The sequence below is a fragment of the Chaetomium tenue genome (genome assembly GCF_020726465.1).
Source record: "Chaetomium tenue strain MPI-SDFR-AT-0079 chromosome Unknown F5144scaffold_2, whole genome shotgun sequence".
NCBI classification, from domain to species: domain Eukaryota; kingdom Fungi; phylum Ascomycota; class Sordariomycetes; order Sordariales; family Chaetomiaceae; genus Chaetomium; species Chaetomium tenue.
This window is the reverse complement of record NW_027117330.1, coordinates 4,555,935-4,573,529: the sequence shown is the minus strand read 5'-3', so window position 1 is coordinate 4,573,529 and position 17,595 is coordinate 4,555,935. Positions and strand designations below refer to the sequence as shown.

The 17,595-nt window shown below is 55.1% G+C and overlaps 6 protein-coding genes across 6 annotated transcripts; 2 read left to right on the top strand and 4 right to left on the bottom strand.

Moving 5' to 3' along the window:
* The first annotated feature begins 119 nt into the window (after nt 1-119).
* Nucleotides 120-2,191, top strand: F5144DRAFT_619098 (actin family). Its single transcript, XM_066791956.1, has 4 exons — nt 120-918; nt 977-1,432; nt 1,490-1,804; nt 1,863-2,191. The coding sequence occupies exons 1-4, from the start codon at nt 613-615 to the stop codon at nt 1,923-1,925; spliced, it is 1,140 nt and encodes a 379-aa protein (XP_066647214.1). The 5' UTR covers nt 120-612; the 3' UTR covers nt 1,926-2,191.
* A 318-nt stretch (nt 2,192-2,509) lies between these two features.
* Nucleotides 2,510-3,262, bottom strand: F5144DRAFT_142249 (uncharacterized protein). Its single transcript, XM_066782401.1, has one exon. It carries the CDS (start codon nt 3,110-3,112, stop codon nt 2,624-2,626), a length of 489 nt encoding a protein of 162 aa, XP_066647213.1. The 5' UTR covers nt 3,113-3,262; the 3' UTR covers nt 2,510-2,623.
* Nucleotides 3,263-7,487: 4,225 nt separating this feature from the next.
* Nucleotides 7,488-10,900, bottom strand: F5144DRAFT_142196 (chitin synthase I). Its single transcript, XM_066782400.1, has 5 exons — nt 10,536-10,900; nt 10,266-10,447; nt 9,193-10,203; nt 8,379-9,118; nt 7,488-8,315 (listed from the first exon to the last, which is right to left on the bottom strand). Exons 2-5 carry the CDS (start codon nt 10,419-10,421, stop codon nt 7,595-7,597), a joined length of 2,628 nt encoding a protein of 875 aa, XP_066647212.1. The 5' UTR covers nt 10,422-10,447; nt 10,536-10,900; the 3' UTR covers nt 7,488-7,594.
* Nucleotide 10,901: 1 nt separating this feature from the next.
* F5144DRAFT_142195 (uncharacterized protein) lies at nt 10,902-11,793 on the top strand. The gene has a single exon (XM_066782399.1). The coding sequence runs from the start codon at nt 11,212-11,214 to the stop codon at nt 11,665-11,667; it is 456 nt and encodes a 151-aa protein (XP_066647211.1). The 5' UTR covers nt 10,902-11,211; the 3' UTR covers nt 11,668-11,793.
* A 1,055-nt stretch (nt 11,794-12,848) lies between these two features.
* F5144DRAFT_484969 (Sec1-like protein) lies at nt 12,849-15,546 on the bottom strand (the record flags this gene model as incomplete). The annotated part of the gene is made up of 9 exons (XM_066785478.1): nt 12,849-13,509; nt 13,567-14,008; nt 14,077-14,227; nt 14,278-14,517; nt 14,598-14,611; nt 14,668-15,053; nt 15,107-15,180; nt 15,297-15,436; nt 15,507-15,546. 9 exons carry the CDS (start codon nt 15,544-15,546, stop codon nt 12,849-12,851), a joined length of 2,148 nt encoding a protein of 715 aa, XP_066647210.1.
* Nucleotides 15,547-16,565: 1,019 nt separating this feature from the next.
* On the bottom strand, nt 16,566-17,426 carry F5144DRAFT_142152 (uncharacterized protein). Its single transcript, XM_066782398.1, has one exon. The coding sequence runs from the start codon at nt 17,116-17,118 to the stop codon at nt 16,648-16,650; it is 471 nt and encodes a 156-aa protein (XP_066647209.1). The 5' UTR covers nt 17,119-17,426; the 3' UTR covers nt 16,566-16,647.
* Nucleotides 17,427-17,595: the final 169 nt, after the last annotated feature.

The following is a 17,595-nucleotide window of genomic DNA, read 5'->3' as shown; positions in this document are numbered from 1 at the left end:
ATTCCCACCACCTGAATTGAGAAGGGGCCGTTCTGGCCGCACCTGCTGCCCGTCGTTAAAGACTGAAGAGGGTGCCCCGCGGCGCCGCCAATATCGATAAGGGGAAGCTCTGATTAGTTAAATGGTCCGTGCTTCTGCTTCCTCTCTTGGTTATCCCTTGCTAGACCCACAAAACAGCTCCGGGCAGCCACCAATGATGTGCCTGCGCGACGATGCACCGCTTTGTCTAAAGAACGCGTCGTGATTCCAGCCTCGAAGCAAACAGGATCCTGAGGACAGTTTGACGACAACCGGCAATAATCCGACTAGCAGGTGCCAAATATTCGAGATATCTGCGCAAGGATTTACGATTTTATTTTTGCGCCACACACGCGAGTAGTCGAACTGCTGTTCGTGGGTGCGAGTGAAAGCAGGAGACGACTACATCCATCCCTACATAGGTACATACCTGGCTGGGTAGGCACCGATTGAGCGAGGATTTCAGGCGGCGCGCTTTCACTTTCGAGGCTTTAGGTGGCCCGCATAAAGAACTGGGCAACGACTAGCGTCAACACCTCAGCTAGGTACTGCATGTCGAAGCGGTAGTCATCAAACATAACCTGGGCAGGAAAGATGACCGACTCACCACTCAACGTGGCTGTTGTGCTGGACAACGGGTCCGGCAACATACGGGCCGGTTATTCTGGGGAAAGCGAACCAAAAGTCAACTTTCCGTCATGGGTGGGGAGGCCGAAGCATCTACGGGTGCTAGCAGGCGCGTTGGAGGGCGAGGTCTTCGTCGGCGAGAAGGCGGCAGCCGAACTGCGCGGGCTGCTCAAGATCCGGTATCCGCTAGAGCACGGCATTGTTACGGACTGGGACGACATGGAAAAGATATGGTCACATGTGTACAGCGAGCTCAAGTGCGACGCTGAACAGGTGAGCCCCTTCTCGAACCTCTTGGTTAAAATCAGCATACAAAACTAACACCCCGCAGCACCCCTTGCTTCTCACCGAACCGCCCCTCAACCCGCGCTCCAACCGCGACACAGCTGCCCAAATCCTGTTCGAGACTTTCAACGTACCCGCCCTCCACACCTCCATCCAAGCCGTGCTCGCGTTATATGCCAGCGGCCGGACAACTGGCGTGGTGTTGGACGTCGGCGACGGCGTGTCACATGCCGTACCCGTGTACCAAGGGTTTACCGTTCCTAATAGCATCCGGAGGATGGACGTGGCCGGGCGGGATGTGACTGAACATATGCAAACCCTGCTCCGCAAGAGCGGCTATGTTTTTCACACGAGCGCCGAGAAGGAGATAGTGCGGATGATAAAGGAAACGACCAGTTACGTAGCCAGGGACCCCCGCAAGGAGGAGAAGGAGTGGGCAGCGGGCAAGCCAGACGCGGGAAAGGTTGTCGAGTACGTGTTGCCAGATGGGAAGAAGCTTGCGGTATGTATCACCGTCCTTTCCGAGCTACGCCAAAGTTGCTAACATGGGCGCTTCCAGATCGGCGCAGAACGCTTCCGCGCGCCAGAAATTCTCTTCGACCCTGAGATCATCGGCCTCGAGTACCCCGGCGTGCACCAGATCGTCGTCGACGCGATCAGCCGGACGGATATGGACCTGCGGAAAGACCTATATGCCAACATTGTGCTGTCCGGCGGTAGCACAGTCACCAAGGGCTTCGGCGACCGTCTGCTGGCCGAGGTGAAGGGCATTTCCGTCAGGGAGATGAGGATAAAGATCTATGCGCCGCCGGAGCGCAAGTACTCCACTTGGATCGGTGGCAGTATTCTCGCTGGGCTGAGCACGTTCAGCAAGGTCAGCCCATGGTCACCTGTTCTCGTCATGATTTTTTTGCTAATGTGTTGTTGGATAGATGACGATCAAGGTCGACGACTGGCACGAGGACCCAAACATCATCCACACCAGATTCGTATAAGATACTGCAGGCTAGGACAATCGAGATGTAATGACAGGACCGCTGGCTAGATTTTGCTCTAGATAAAGACCCAAATGGCGGCATATAGCGCGTGAGGGGCGCAGGTGCGGAACCAAGCCTGCCTGCGGAAACAATAATGTGTCAAGTCATGGTGGATGGCGTTCGAGAGGTGGTTGTACGGTGGTCGGAGTAACCGGGGCGTCGAGGGGGAGGCCATATCGAGAGCAGCCTACAGTGAGCGTTTTAGAAAAAAACGAATGATACCCATTTTTGATTACCGCAGTCTCCAAAACGCCATGGAAAACAAGTTGTCACGCTCCGCGGGTTACGAGCTTAAGGTCAAAACGAACAGATTATGCCATGTCGCAGTGGGGGGTATATTGATCTGTACAACAACAAGTCTGTCACTCAAGAACAGTTGTCCACCAAAAAATAAACGCCTTTCTCGTTACGCCCTCGAAGGAGAATGAGGAAGACGCAGCCCATCCCCCATCCTTCCGCATCCCAAATAGCTCCCTCCTTTTTTTTCCGTTCCATATCATAAAACCCTTGGTGACCTCGCCGAGCGCACTGCCGTCCGTTACCAATAAAATATCGTCCCCACCCCGCCAAAAACGCCTTGCTCGCAATAAAGAAAAATAACACCTGCCAAAAAAAAAAAAACAGCCCCAACGAAACCCCCTCCCCCTCTGATCAACTCAACGCCCCGCGCTCTTCACCCGCCCCCAAAACCCCGCCAGCGACGACGACGACGACGACGAAGCCTCCGACCGCGCACTGCCCTCGGTGCTCGCGGAATCGCGCCGCGCGAGCGCCACTCCAGTACCATCTACACCCCCCTTCGAAGAGGAAAAGACGTTCCCGGCCCCACCACGGCCGACATGCCCAACAACGCTCGTCAGCGCCGACTCGCGCAGCGCAAACTCCTCATCGAAGGAGGGTGTTGCGGCGGAAGTCTGGGCGTGGTGGGCGTTGCCGGCGCCGCCGCGGCCGGAGTAGAAACGGCGCGGGGTGCTGCTGCTGCTGGAGGTGGTGGTTTTGGTGGTGTGGGAGGGTGTTGGGACGCCGCTGGGGGAGGTGGTGGCCGGGGCGCGGAAGAAGTTGCCGAGTCCGCCACGCCCGGAGTGCGTGTAGCTGTCTTGGGGGACGGTGGGGTGGGGTTCGGTGATTGTGTAGAGGGATGGCATTGTGGTGGTGGTGTTGTGTTGTGTGTGTTTGTTGGTTGTTGTTCAGTGGATTTGGTGGGATAGTAAGATGTGATGTGCGGTGTATGTTCGGTGTGTATGCGGTGTGTAGTGTGTAGTGTTGTAGTGTAGTAAAGTTGCAGTTGACGGGCTCGACACTTTTGAATTGGTGGTGGTACTAAGATCTTTAAGTCGAGACCAAAGTTCAAGTTTGTGTAAGTCGAGAAAGGCAGTTGAGGTGACACTGGCCAACTTCGTGGGAAATCTGGAGCAAGGAGAATTGACTTATATAAAGAACCGGGATGGGTGGTGTAAGTGAGTGGTACCTGGAGTCATCCCCTCAAGCGCCGAGAATCCAACAGCTCCGTCCAAACAAATGTGCAGCTCCAGCACGAGTTCTGGGCAGGGCACCGCATGACCACGGTGCCTTGCCCTTGAATCGCGCAATGCATCCATCCTTCCTTCCCGCCCCTCTGTAAGTATCGATGTACCGAGGAGAAAAGTCTCATGCACGCTCCAACGCGGGGCACTTGCCCAGCCGAGCGGCTTTCCAAGGCACAACTTGCGAGGCAAAATCCGTCAACAAAAAGGGGCGCAACCACACCTGGAAGGGCCACGCCTGCTTAGAGGCTGGTGGCGGTGCCCGACGACAGCACAGCAAACAGTAATAGGCTCGCCTCAGAGAAGCTTCTTTTTCACTGATCCACGCCATCCTGAATGGCGTCAGCAACATCTCTTGGCTTCGATTCAGTGGTTCCAGCTGGGGACATTGAATTTGATGCCGAGACTCCAGCCAGGTCTTTTCGTTAGCTGATGAAAACTCAGGGGTGGTCACGCGGCGGGGCCTGGTCTAATTTTTACGCAATCGTTTGCACCCCGCCCAGGTACCCTTCCGCTGTGGTTTCAAGCCATTCGAGACTTTTCATCGGTCTTGGCGGCAACCCCGGCTGCAAGGCACAGTGCCGGCGGCGTCGTGGAAACAAAATCAGTGCAACCACGCTCGCAATTGCGGCGGACTAGGGTCGGGACTTGGCTTTTTGCACCACCTTGCAGCCGTCTCACGTCAGGGCTCCGAGCTGTCTGCAGTGCAAGCGATTGCGTCTCGCCGCAGCCTCCCTTGGGATGCTGATCTGAAGTCTCGGGACTTGGCATCAAAGTCTTCCGGCCTCGTGAGCTAACGACAAGACTTTCCAAGACTGCGAGAGGCAAGCAGGCAAGGTGGACCGGATTGTCCAAAAAGCGCGAGAGCGCCAATTATTCTCGGCAAGCCGGCTGGCCAGCCCCAGTCAAGTGATGGGCAATAACCCCAGATTTTCAGGGATCATGGGACTGCGAGGCCTGGCGGCGTGGCACTCTCTGGCCACAAAAAGCCGAACTCGAGAGGGGAGCAAGAATCAAGAAAGGAGAAGAAATTGAAAAGAAAAAAGAGAAAAAAAAGGATAGAAGAGGGAAAGAAAACAAAGCAAAATAAATAAAACAAAAGAAACCGAGTCAAATAAAAGGAAGCCTTTGGGCTTTCGAATGGCTTTCGTTTCTTTCCTGCGGTCGAAGGTATTGGGGCACCTCCATTTAGAGTTCGTCTTTTTTTGGCCAGAGCGTGCCTGGTTAATTTTGGCCGTTCGTGAATGAATCGGCGCCGTCCGTTCTTCTGTGCAGGGAGCATATCCTGAAATGGAAAGCCGGAGCGGACAGTCCTGTGCTTCTCTCATTGGTTTTCAGCCCTAGGAAGCTTTGCGTTTCCAATGCTCACGGGATTCGGGCAAAACCCAGTCTGAGCCAGTCTTCCTGGTGCTGAATGGTCACCTGTCAGGGCAGACTGATGAAGAGTTCGCTTGGCCGTCTTGCAGTGCGCCGCCGTCGGATGCCGAGAATGAACGCGTTCGATCTCCTTGGCAAAAGCCAAGCCCGGCAAGGCCGTTGTTCAGCCCTGCAGCCCTGTTTACAACGCTCAGCTTCGAAACCTTGAAGCTGTCGAGATTTCCCTCGTCATCGCCATCTTCACTTCCAGAAATCCCTCCGTGGTAAATCATTGCGCTGATTTGAGGCTTTTACTATTCGCTGATACCCTCCGCTGCCCCCTCCCTTCTTCTCTCCTTCGTATCCCGTGTCCGCCCTCCCCTCTCCCCTCTTACCGTTCTTGTCTTGTGCCGTGTGAAGGCAAACGCCAAAGAGCAGTTTCCACGGAGATGCCTTAGCCTCGAGAGCTGCTGTGCTACGTTTCATACAGATAGATAGTGGCTGCCCGGGTCTAAGACGGGGATGTCTGGCTGGCGATGGGGCGTCGGAGCTGCGATCACCGATATATTCGCATCCTCTTCATCAATATTGCGACCGATTCCTGTTCTGGATACACCTGATGAGGTTAGCTTGGCGGGGTTCTTGAGTATCAAGACATCCGGTGGCTGGGTACGTTGCTTCCCGGACGGCCCGCTCCGGGGGAAAGCTCGAAGCTTGTTTGCGGAGGGACGCGTAGGATGTATGTAGGACCTTTGCTTGCGTGTGATGGGGGCCTTGCTCCTCATCCCAACCTACCCAACGGCTATCTCATAATGGACTGGAGCGGCAGATGTCCCGCATGCTTCTGACAGGTGCCACGCAACATCCAGATGTTTAGATTTTGGGCGTGCGGAACAAAGTCCCCTGCAGCTGCTTCGAGGATCACTACAAGATACATTACAAACTCGTTGACGGCCGGGGATGGGCATCAGAGTAATACTTATGCGCAATGGAGGTGTTGAATGGGCACTGCTAGAGGCCTAGTGAAGGCAGGGTCTTACTGAGGCCAGGGGTGTCGGTCTAATATTGACTCGCGGAGGATAGTGGTGAGGGATAGACATTACAATAGCCACCATTGCAACCGCCACCATCACTCCCCCTAGTTTGTCCAACCGACGCGCCTTTCCCGCCATCATATCCTTCATCCGTTCCACCAACAAGTTTCCCGCCTCCCAAAAACGAGCCGCATCTCCCATCAACTTGCTTCTAGCACCGGAGGTTTTGTTCTTGAACTCGTAGGCAAGCACGAATCTTCGAAGCCAACGTTTCTTTAGCCCGTCCAATTTCCTTTGCCCTCTTCTCCCTCTCGCCTTTTCCCTTCCACGTCCAACCTTCGTCCACTTCCAACCACCCAGCCATTACAGCCACCGCTCTACCTTAACAAGCCACGCCGCGATATACGGAATCAGCTCCCATCCCAGCTCACACAGGCTGTTCCTTTTGCCGACCCTTTCCTCGGCTTGCTCAAAATAAAATAAAAAACGAAACCAGCGGTACTTCCCAGTTTCGAACCGGGGACCTTAGTGCCGCCGGGCCCAGGTATACGCACGGAACCGGGGTCCGCCGTATCTAAGTTTTAACAACCCGACCACACCGTTGATGCTACCACTGCACCACAGGCCAATTTTCTGGTTTCGCTAAAAGCACCGATCACAAGCCTGGCTTATCGACCCCCCTCTCCCACCGTCCCATCTTCCCACCCCCAAGCAGCATCAGGTTCTGCGAGTTGTTAACTACCTCAGATGGGTAGATGGGCAACGCTGAGTCATCCCCGTTCCGTCGGAGTCGAGTTTCCTTCCGGGTTAGCAGACAAGGCTCTTCGTATTGAGTCTCTTGAGATTTCAACCGGTGAGTATAAAGAGCTTTGGGGGCTTCAGTTCCTCTCCCAAACACCTTCTCTCGAGGAGGTCTCTCAAGATTGGACTCGGTGCCATCCCGGAGGCACAGCCATGTCTTGCGGTCCGTGAATATGACTAGTGTACGTATCACACCTGACGACCCCCTACAGTGGAGGGTAGAAGGTGAGAGTCCGGGGGTTACTGAGCCGGGCGGGGGATACAAAACAAGCATAACAAAGGCTAGGATGAAGAATAAAAAAAAGAAAAGAAGAAAAAGAAGAAAAGAAATCTCTATAAGACACCACTAAATCACACCATACAGGTCAGCCGGTGTACTAGTCGTTTTCCCATGTTCACCAAGTCCCTCACTCAAGAACACGAACACACCGCATGATCAAGGGGTATATTATTCTTTACATCCAGATGTACTCGACACACTCGCCATCTCACACACTCTCATCTCTATGTGAAATAGGTAGGTAGGCAGGCCACCTACGGGGAATCTCCGCAACAAACACCTTGCCCGCAAGATCCCACCAAAAGATGTGAAATCATCGGGGGAGAGGGAGAAAGAACAAGGGCAGAAAGTAAAGACCCAAAAAACAACAGCGAAGCCGAAAAAGTAAACATGAATCATAAATATCCGACACAACCCCATCTTTCACCGGCGAGCTGGCCGGTCGGTTGCTGGAATCCATGATAGAAAGATGACCCAGCAGAAGGGAGAACCCAAGGCCCCAACCCGGCCAGGCCAGCAGGACCAGATCGGGCCGGGCGATGCCAGATGCCAAGGTAAAAAAAAAGAAAAGCTCATAACCACGCCACCGCCGCCCCGCCCCGGCACACCGTGCTTTTTCCCGGTCCCCATCATCTAAACACCCCTAAACATCCTCACCACCAAGAACCACACGGCGCCAAGGAACTTGAACGCGGACAAGCCCGCCACCGACCAGAGGACGACGCTGAGGTAGATATTGGCGCGGTCGCTCTTGATCTGCTCCTCGGTCTGGCCGTTGTCCGGGACGATCTTGTCGACGCCCGCGGTGGAGAGGACGACGGCGGCGAGGGCAAAGTTCATGATCATCCACAGCAGGACGACGATGGTGCGGACGCCGCGGTAGTAGTCCATCTGCTTCTCGTCGAGCTGGCTCGGGGTGAGCGGCTTGGACTCCTTGACGGGCTTGCGGTTGAAGACGTTGAGCTCGCGCTCGTACTGCGCGTTGAGGTCGCCCTCGTCCGGCAGGTCCGTCTTGCCCTGCCCGTCCTTGGTGTTGACCGAGGGCAGCGCGTCCGGCTTGTCGTCGCCCTTGGTACCCCACGAGATGTCGTGCGTGTTGCAGAAGGCGTAGACGTTGAGGACGTTGGTGTAGGTGGGCGAGAGGAGCATGTATTGGATGAGCGAGGTGACCATGTGCCAGGGGTCGAACATGAGCAGGGACGCGATCAGCCAGATGCCGTAGGTGGACATGACGGAGACGATGAGCGTGTAGAAGACCTTGTTTTTGAAGAGCGAGTCGATACTGAAGCCATTGGCGTTGAGGTCCGTTATGATGGCGTTGACGGCGATGTAAATGGCGGCGAACATGAGGTAGCTGGGGACGCCAGTCAGCGCACTGTTGTAAAACAAAGGGGAGGCTCTGCCCTTGGAAACTTACATGAAGAGGATTGCCCAGAAAACAATCATGGCCATGTAGTACGGCCCTGATCCAGCCGGTCGGTTGCCCATTGATAAGACGAAGCACGTCATCAGGGACACGCCGTACAACCAGGTGAACACCACACTAAGAATTCGCCCAACGTTGCCCAACAGGTTGTCGTCACCCAAACTAGTTGTTAAGATTTTGAAGACGAGAAAGAAGTTACCGATAGCGAACCAGGCGAAAATCATGTTGACGGTGTTGAAGATGAACTCGATAAAGAAGGCGATCTTGCGGAGGAAAGAATGGTCGGACCGGAAGAACTGGTGGAAGTGGACGATCGCGTAGATGGCGGCAAAGAAGGAACCGTTCAGCCAGCGACGGCGCTGGAGAATCAGCTCGGTCGCCGTGTCCGGCACGTCGGTCTCACCTGTGGCCGACTTGACATACTGCAAGATCCAGTGGCAGTTGCGCTTGGTGACGAGTTCGAAGCAGAGGATACGATCCTCGGCGAGGTACATATTGGCCGTGAAAATGCCCGCGTTGGCGCCGTGCATCTTCTCGCCGGCAAAGTACTTCTCCAACGGGCCCTGGCCGTTCTTGTCGTTCTGGAGGGCGACGTAGCGATAGGCAGAGAAGGCACCAGGCAAGACGGAAATGAAGCCGAAAGCCGATTCCAGGGGCTTGTCCAGGATGTTACTCATCTTGTACTCGAAATTCTGCGTCGCGACCAGCGGGTTGAGCAGGTTCTTGCCGCCCTTTGTTTTAATGTTAGTTAGCCACAAGCACTGGTAAATCCCAAAAGAAGGGCATGGAACCAAATAGTACTAACCGTGCCCAACATAGCCTTGATTTCACCGCAGGCACCGGCACACATAGGCTCGAGGTCAAAGGCCTTCCACAGGTGGTAAATCGAGCTGCCACCCGGCTTGGTACCGGCGTCGATCAACACGCAGATGTTGGGGTCTAGGACGCGGCCAAAGGCCTGGAAGAACCAACGATGCGAGTTGATCTTCTTTTGGTTCTTCTCCTTCAAGCAGAACAACATCTGCACGGGCTGTTGCTTGGGGAGGAGCTGGACGACGTCGTTCTTGATGACCATGCCGACCTGAGACGTGTACTCGTAAATATGGGCCGTGACGTCCTTTCCGTTGACCTGCTGCTTGCCGATACCCTCCTGGTACACGCCCATACCAGCCAACAGCGCTCTTGTCCTCGGGTTGATCTTGGCACGACCGTCGCTGACGACGCACACGACGATCTTCTTCCAGGCGTCCTTGCCCCATGTCTTGCTCTCGGCCCGCTTGCACATGTACTCGACGTTCTTGAGCACGCCGATCATGGTGCGCGCAAACAGGATCTCGTCCTCGTTGTACATGGTCACGACGATGAACAGCTCTGTGTGCCGGGGCTTGCTGAAGAGCTTTTGCCGGAGAGTGAAGTTCTCCTCGTAGAATTCGGAGGGATCGCATGTCGCGGCCGTGTAGCGCATGTGGGTGAACTCGTCGCGCTCGCCGTGGGGTAGCTGGTTTAGCAGCTTTGGGGGGATCGGGCAGTCGAGCACCAAGTTTCCGCGGTACAACAGCACCTGCTTCACCGTCTTCCATCTCTTGATCCCGCCGCCGCTGGGTTTCGGCTTCTGGTTATCGTGGTAAGGATCGCTTGCGCCAACCTGAGAGTCATTATGGGTCAACATCGGCCGATTGTCGTCATCATAAAACGGTGTCGCGTGGTCGAACCCCTGTTGCTGGGCGCCATGGTTTGGCTCGTATGGCTGATTGTAGTAGGCATCATGATGCGCCTCGGGGTTCACCGAGTAGCCCCCGAGGTTGTCTACGGATTGCTGGTGATGTTCATTAGTTTTGACTACATGATAGTCCCCCCCGCCCAACAAACTATACTCACTGCTGTTTGCATTTGTAATGAGTCGCCGGGGCTGAACCTGCCAGGGCCTTGTGGTGGTATATCCAGTGGCGAGTGACCGTACGGGTTGTCCTCGAGATGGTACCCGTGCTGAAGTGGATGCCCCGGGGAAGGGGTCCTGTGCACCCGGTTCTCCATGGGGTGGCTCTCGTAATAGTCGTCGTCTGCATGGCGGAATATGGTTAGCACATGGCTCTCCAGGAATCCAGCAGGAACAGAATTCCTCCTGTTGCGGGCCAACACGAGACCGACCCAAGGTAGTGAAAGAGGGCCAAGAAGCCTGTGCCGGTCTCAGACCAACACTTGAAATCCGAAGGAAAATCCACTTGCTCCTCTGCGCCAGGCAAAAGGAATAGAGTTGCGGCACAAGCAAAGCTCCCGTGAGAGTAGATAGGGCCTGGGCCGTAGGCTAGAGGAAGATGCAAACGAAGACACCATAAAAACCGGCCTCTTGGGTAGGTAGGTTGAAAGAATGTGTGTTACGGGGTAAGGAACGCGGATCCAAGGGTGAAAGCAACCCGAAACGGCAAGTCGGCTGGCTCGTGATGAAGCCGACCCACAAACAAATCTCGGTGCCTCGTGAAAGGAAATGTAGGGATGAATGGAAGGAGATGTCCACTTGCCTAATCGATTATACGACATGGTTGCTAAGTGCTCACGGAGCGACTGACTGAAACACGACGGTCTGGGTATCTATCGAGGAAATGCGCCAAACGGCCCAACTGCAAATGCAAAAGAGAAACAACCTGTCAATGCTCGGTTGGGAGGTCCGCGCTCTGCCCAACGGAGAGAAAAGAGGTTTCTCGATTTAGACGGCCGATAGTATGTCAAACTGTCAAATGCCAGAGGATCGTCCGGCTGTCCCCGCGTTGGAATGTAGGAGGTGTCGTAGTGGGATGTGGGTGTGGGTGTGGGTGTGGGTTGATGAATGTATCAAAGCCGCCGCCGTTGCTTGGCTCTCTCTGCCTCGTCTCAGCCGCGCGGCCGCAGTCTGACAACCCGAGGAGTTGTTAGTGAATCGGCTGGCAGTGTTCCGAAGCGCCTCCTTTTTGCGCGCGGCTTTCCTTGTGTGTGCGTCTCCCTCGTCTTTGTCCCGTTTGTTATGGAGGTATGTCTGTCGCAACCGATCGACTACGGAACTGCACCGCAGACAAACGTTATGCGCCGGGCTTTGTTGGGCCGTCTCTCGGTCGGTCGGTTTACGGCGGGTTCGCGGTTTGCAAGCGCTGGGCTGTGCTCTTTGGCGCTGTCGCAACAGGTTGACTGGCGAGGAGAGTCGAACAGCAGCTGGGCAAAAGTCGCAGTTTCAGGCTGTCGATTTTCGAACCAGGAGTCGACAGCTCGATGGACGGCAAGCAGGGATCCTGAGGGGCCCGGCGAATGAAGGGGCGGTGCTTGCCGGGAAGATGGCAGGTTGATCGTGGTGTTTCAGCGCTCAATTGGGGCAGGTGGTGACGTCGCACGGCCTACGGCACTGTTGATTGGATGTGGGGGTTACCTTCAGGGGGGCAGTACCAGAGCCAAAAGCCTGTTCGGTCGCTGTGGGGTTTTCGGGTCTGAACTTTGTGTGTTTTTGCTGCCCACCAAGATCGACAACCCTTGGAAGTTCTCAGATGCTGCAATGCGGGGGAAATTCGTCAATTTGACAACCACCCCAAAGCCACCAAATGAGCCGGGCTAAGAGCTGATGGAGTTGGGGTCAAAGGGGCTGTTATTGATATGATTATTTTACTGTGTAATATTAATGCCCGCGAGGACAAGACGATGGTGCGCCTTGGAAACCACGGAAACGGCTCGCTAAGCCGCATAGCCCCCTGCCACTCCATCTGTTCCACATGCTTGGAGGTCACTCGTTTTCCTGACGCGGCTGGGTTCCACCCAAGATCCCGGGCACGCCAAGGGATGTCTAAAATGTTTTAGGGGTCTTGGACGACATCAAGGTGCCGATTGCCGCCAACGGTGGCTGGTCACGATCTGGGGGGTCAGTCGTCGAAGCCGAGTTCATTGCTCGCGAGGAGGCCGAATTCAACTTGAAGATCAAACCCGTCCTGAATGGCTGTGGCGTTCAGTTGTCTCGCTCTGCTCGCCTCCGTTAATCTTGAAGTGCAAAACTATTTAAAGTAGCGCCATTGTCGTCAAGCCACAGCCCGGAGAGGGAGGGTTGCCGCAGCCACCTCTTACCAGATCGGACGATCTCTGCCTCCGCATGGCTGACTCCCTTTGACCTCAGATAGTTGAGGGGGCAGCGTTGCCCATTTACGTAGAATCATGTCCTCAACTAACGTTAGGGAGCGAAGGTTACATGTACGGTAGTTTTTGGATAGTTAAGTTTGGTCACCATGCACATGCAAGCCATCAAGCTAAAGAGTTTTGCCAAAGCTTGGCTGCAGTTACAGACAAGCGGCTTGCATATCGTCTCGTTTCAACGACAATGTCATCTCATTCCTGCCAGTCTTGCTGGGGTCCTTGCACAAGGTGAAAGCGTCGATCAATAACCACAGAGGTTAGTAGAACAGACACCGTCGACTGCTCTGCATCTGTCTACTGCGAGGACGTTGAGGTCTATCAGGACATCTCCCTGCCAAGCTTATCCAGCTCCTCGCTAATAAACTGGCCCGCATTCACCAGCTCGCTGGCACCGTAAATGACCCTCCTCGTCACCCGGTCCCCTGCCGCCGTGCGAGCGGCCCATTCCTGTAGGTTCCCATATTCATCCATGGACCCGCCTCCCACCATAAACACCATGGCCTCCGAAAACCCTTGTCTCCGTTGACCGAAGCTGGCCCCGGTCCCGGCCGTCTGCGCGCCAAGAACCGAACCGGGGAGACCTCCCGGCGCCGTGGCCCCTCCCGCTCCTGCCCGCAGCGCCGATGGCTGAGGCATCGTACCCCGCGCGTTCGCGCTGCGAGGATCGAAGTAGAGGTAATTTTCCGTCTTGGCTATCGCCGACGAACTTGCACCCGAGGGGTCCATGATCGATTCAGTGATCTTGGTCACCGTGAGGTCCTTGTCCACGGGCAGGAAGTTCTTGATTCCACCGAGGAGTGAGGCGACGTTGGATGTGAGCGCATTAGTCGGGACACCCGTCTCCTTGAGTCTGTCTGTCAGGCGGGTCGAGATGGCTGAGAAGCGGTTGAAGAGATCCGAGGACCCAGATTGTTGCTGATTTGCTGCCGCCTGGCTGGTGACGGTGGTGAGCTGTGTCATTTTGGTCGTTGCTCGGACCCTAGAAAGTGGCAATTAGTGACTATCCAGTCATCCGGGTTGGCGCGAGGCTACTCACTGCCGGATATATGCCAGGCTGGTCTTGTCGCACCCAGCTGCCTCCAGTGCCTCCTCGAATTGTGTCCATTCTTGCCGAGACACATCCTGTTCTGTGCTGAGGAACCAGATAACAAATAGACGTAGCTTATCCCCCGGTTGACCCTTGTCCTCCGTCTTGATCAGCTCGAGCATTTGCGCTTTGGTCTGCTTCATGACAGTCTCCTCTAGCTGGAAGTAGTTGTCCAGTTGGCGGTTCTGGATCTCTCCCAAGACGGCCGCGAGGATGTTCATGTGCATATCAAGCGTCGCTTTCCGTTCACGAAGTTCTGGGAGGAGGGTAATAGCCGCCTTCAGATGCTGCGCGCTGGCGCTCGTGTCATTTTGAAGGTCCTCAAAATCGCTGACTCCCGTCTTCTTTGTGATCGCCTCCGCTTCCTCCTTGTACTTGGTGAGTTCGGCATCTAGTCATGGTGTCAGCACCGTGAAGTGCGCAATGTGGCTGTCACCAGCGGAACCAAGCTCTTCTTACCGATATCTTCGGCGACCTGAGGAAATGGCAAGCACGCATTCTTGGCCCAGAAAAAGTCATTGGCGGCGAGGTCATATGTCTTTTTCGAGGTTCCTTTTGCTGGGTTGTTGGAATCGATAGGGGTCTCGATGGTGATGCGGTTCAACTCCGACTGTGGCCGAGATTAGTTCCATGATCCTAAATCCTACAACGGAGACTCACCTTGAAAATGTCAAAACAAAGACTCTGGTATGTCCAGGAATGAGAAAGCATGGGTATCAGATCAACGTTGCGGTCAAGGAGTACGAGTACAGGTCTTGATGTGGGGGTTCCAGTGGCCGAAGGGGCGGACCGTGACTGTGAAGAAAAGAGGTTGTCCTTGGAGTTGAGGACATGGTCGCGAAGCTTTCGGTCAAGTTTAGTTGCGATCATCTCGGCCGCGGCACCTCTCGGGCAGCGAATCTGGCGGACGTTAGTCAGTACTCATCATATGGCGATAGTATGTCGAGCGGAGTTTTGCGCAAGGCGTTGGACAAACATACAATGGGTATCACTCCTACCATGTCGTCAGCCTTGACATATTACCGTGCGCAGTGGGGATCAAGAACATACCAGATGTCACCACAACACTAAACAGCCCGCTGACGATCCGGTCTACAACACGGTCCAGCTCCTCATCTTTTGTTTTTGCGCTGTTCAGTGCCCAATAGGTATGCTCCTTTTGCATCCCGAGACTAAAAAGATCGGGCTCGGTGACGATGAAATTGAGGTATTGGTCGTAAACTTGCGCAATTTGCTCCGAGGTGCCTGCGGTGGCTGTTTGCGCTGCAAAGTCTTCCAGTAGTGGTCGGGGTATCGAGGAGAGGAAGTTGATATGGGCTGAACTATAAAGCCCCTTCTGGAGGTCGTTCGTAATCGCTTGTAGGTTGGCCGGAGTTGGCTCGACCAGGTATATCGCCGGGACATCTGGGATAGCGGCTCTCTGGGAGCCAATGTGCCTTTAACGGTCAACAACACACCCCTCGGAAGGGAGCGAGGGTACTGAGCTTACATGTGCATTGTCACACCCATCGCCCTGAGGTCCGACACCTGGAGCACCGGGCTAATCACATCGCGACCAAGATCCTATCCAGCACCAAGTCAACTCTAGCTCTTGCCAATGGACGCTTTGTCCCCAGCATCTAGGCCGCGTGGCTGAGAGTCCGTAATAGAGCCCCACCAGCTCTAGCAGGGTTGCTTACATCAAACACAAGGAGCTTCCAGACGGGAGTCCCGTCCTTCGATATGGGTGCAGACGTCGCCGATAAGCCATTGGAAGCAATGTCGTCGTTCTCGCTCGGTTCGACGGGGTCGTTCAGGTTGAGAATCTTCTTGATCGAAACTGCGGAGACAGGCCTTGTTAGTGGAAGGGCAAATAATGCGGTGGGCAAGGTATAGCTCGAGGCGCATACCAATCTGCTTGTCGCGCAGAGAATTCCCCCGCACCGCCATGGTTGGCTTTCAGCAATAACAACGACGATCACAACAACCGTTGACTGGTCTCCTCTCGGGAACTGCTGTTGGTCGCTCGGAGGCACAAGCTTCGGAGCTGCGGTTTTGTTGTTCAGACGCGGTCGCTAGGCATTGGCTTTTCGCTCCTCGATAAGTAAAGAGAGTGTAAATATGATGTGTTGTCACTTTCTTGGTGGAAACGGGATAATGAACCTCTTCGTTGCGTTGTTCTACTGTGTAGATGTTCCGTCTCGTCTTAAGTTTGACCGAAGCTCCCCCACATGAATTCCATGGACGCAAAGGTGTTCATCATGGTACGTACCGTTTGTGACCTTGTCCACCAAGACACTGTTTAAGGCTTAGCGCCGAGTGCTGGGGCCAAAGCAAGGGATCACTGACAGGTGACAATGGGCCTTCGCCACCTGCACGGACCATGCCCAAGCCCCCTATGGAAGCCAGCAGCCCAGCCCTTTAATGAACTGCCGCGGCTGGCCCGCACGTCCAGGCGCCAACTTTTCTCCTTCAACAACAGACCTCTGGTGGCACTGTTTCCCAATCCTTTTCCCAACGCGCCCTTTCCGAATCATCACCCAGATCACCGCGCTGGATCTAACACTTCCAGCGGCGGATTTCCCATTGATTGCTCGTCATTCGAGCCACTGTATAGGCGGTTTGACCCGCGACGGGCGTTGGACGCAGTTTGACTTGCCCAGGTCTCGCTCGGCCTGATCCTTCTCTGCGCACCCGCGTCTCCCTGTTCTCTGGTCAATTTACCCATCCAAACCTCGTGTCTAGATATACACGGGAAATGTTGTAAGGGATCCGTGAGCAACTTGTCGCCTTCGAGGGGCGCTGGCCATGACGTGGCGTCGCAACACGGAGCGAACAAAACTCTGTGGCCAACGCGGGCACAATCAAAGGGTATGCATAAAACATCCGTCCCCCATCTAAATTCCTGACAGCATCTTGTGTGTTCTTATCCTATAAAATGCGTGTCCGGTCGAACAACCCGGAAGCCGCAGCATTCATCTGCGTGCCGAAGGGCTGGGAGAGCGGTAGCGGAAACTGGCTGGGGGGTGTTCAGCCGGGGCAAATTCGCCATCAGCTGCACGTAACACTTGAGATCCTGTCACGAGGAGAGAAGTGCAGCCAGCCAGCATGGGGAGAGCACCACAGCCAGCAGACAGACAGCCAAGTGAGAGCACCCTGAAACGGCCGGGACGGCCACCCACCACAACTCCAAATGGGGGAGGGGGGTCCCTCCATTTGCAGCCACTGGCAATAATACCCAAATGCCACGGCAGTCATCCGCCCATCGAAATCAACTTCATCCCTTGAGATGGTTAATTGTTCCAAAAGACACAACCCTGGGTTGCAGGCGTTGGGCATGGCCTGGACTGCAGCCCAGGGCAGTGCCGCAAGCACTAGATGGGCGGGAGCTGCGGGGCGACTTGCGCAACACCAAGTCCCTGACTGGGCTTCCAATGGATGGCGGTTCCTGGCAACCTTGGGGATCCTCGCGGACAGAAACGACCAACAGCAACCACCCAAGCCATCTTCCAACTTGCTCATCGAAATGGCCTCAACCTTGTCGGAATTGATTGAAACTGGCAACGGAATTTAGGAAGGGCGCAGCAAAGCGTCGGGGTGTTTTTGAAATGCATCTCCCCTCCCAACTCCAGGGTTCTTTGCTCAGTCATGGTGGTCTTGGCAGGCCGACGCAGATCGCATCTCAAGCTTCCATCAGACCACCCACCACTGGACCAGGACCATGACGCCATAACGACGACGCTGCTCGTTTCGCGCCCAGGGAATCCCTTTCCCGGATGATTTCAGCTTTAATCGAGGCCGAAAAGTTGGGACAGAAAAACGCTCAACCGCGGATTTTCAATCGACAAAATCCGGTCCTGGGCCGTCTTGGGGCCATGCTGTCGCTCACTCTCCTCAGGCCGCCTGCTGTCCGTCCTGCTGCTGCTGGTTGCTCTCCCTGGTTGGGTCGCTGTCTGGAAATGGCTGTGTCTTGCTGCTTGCGTTTGCGTTGCGCTGGTA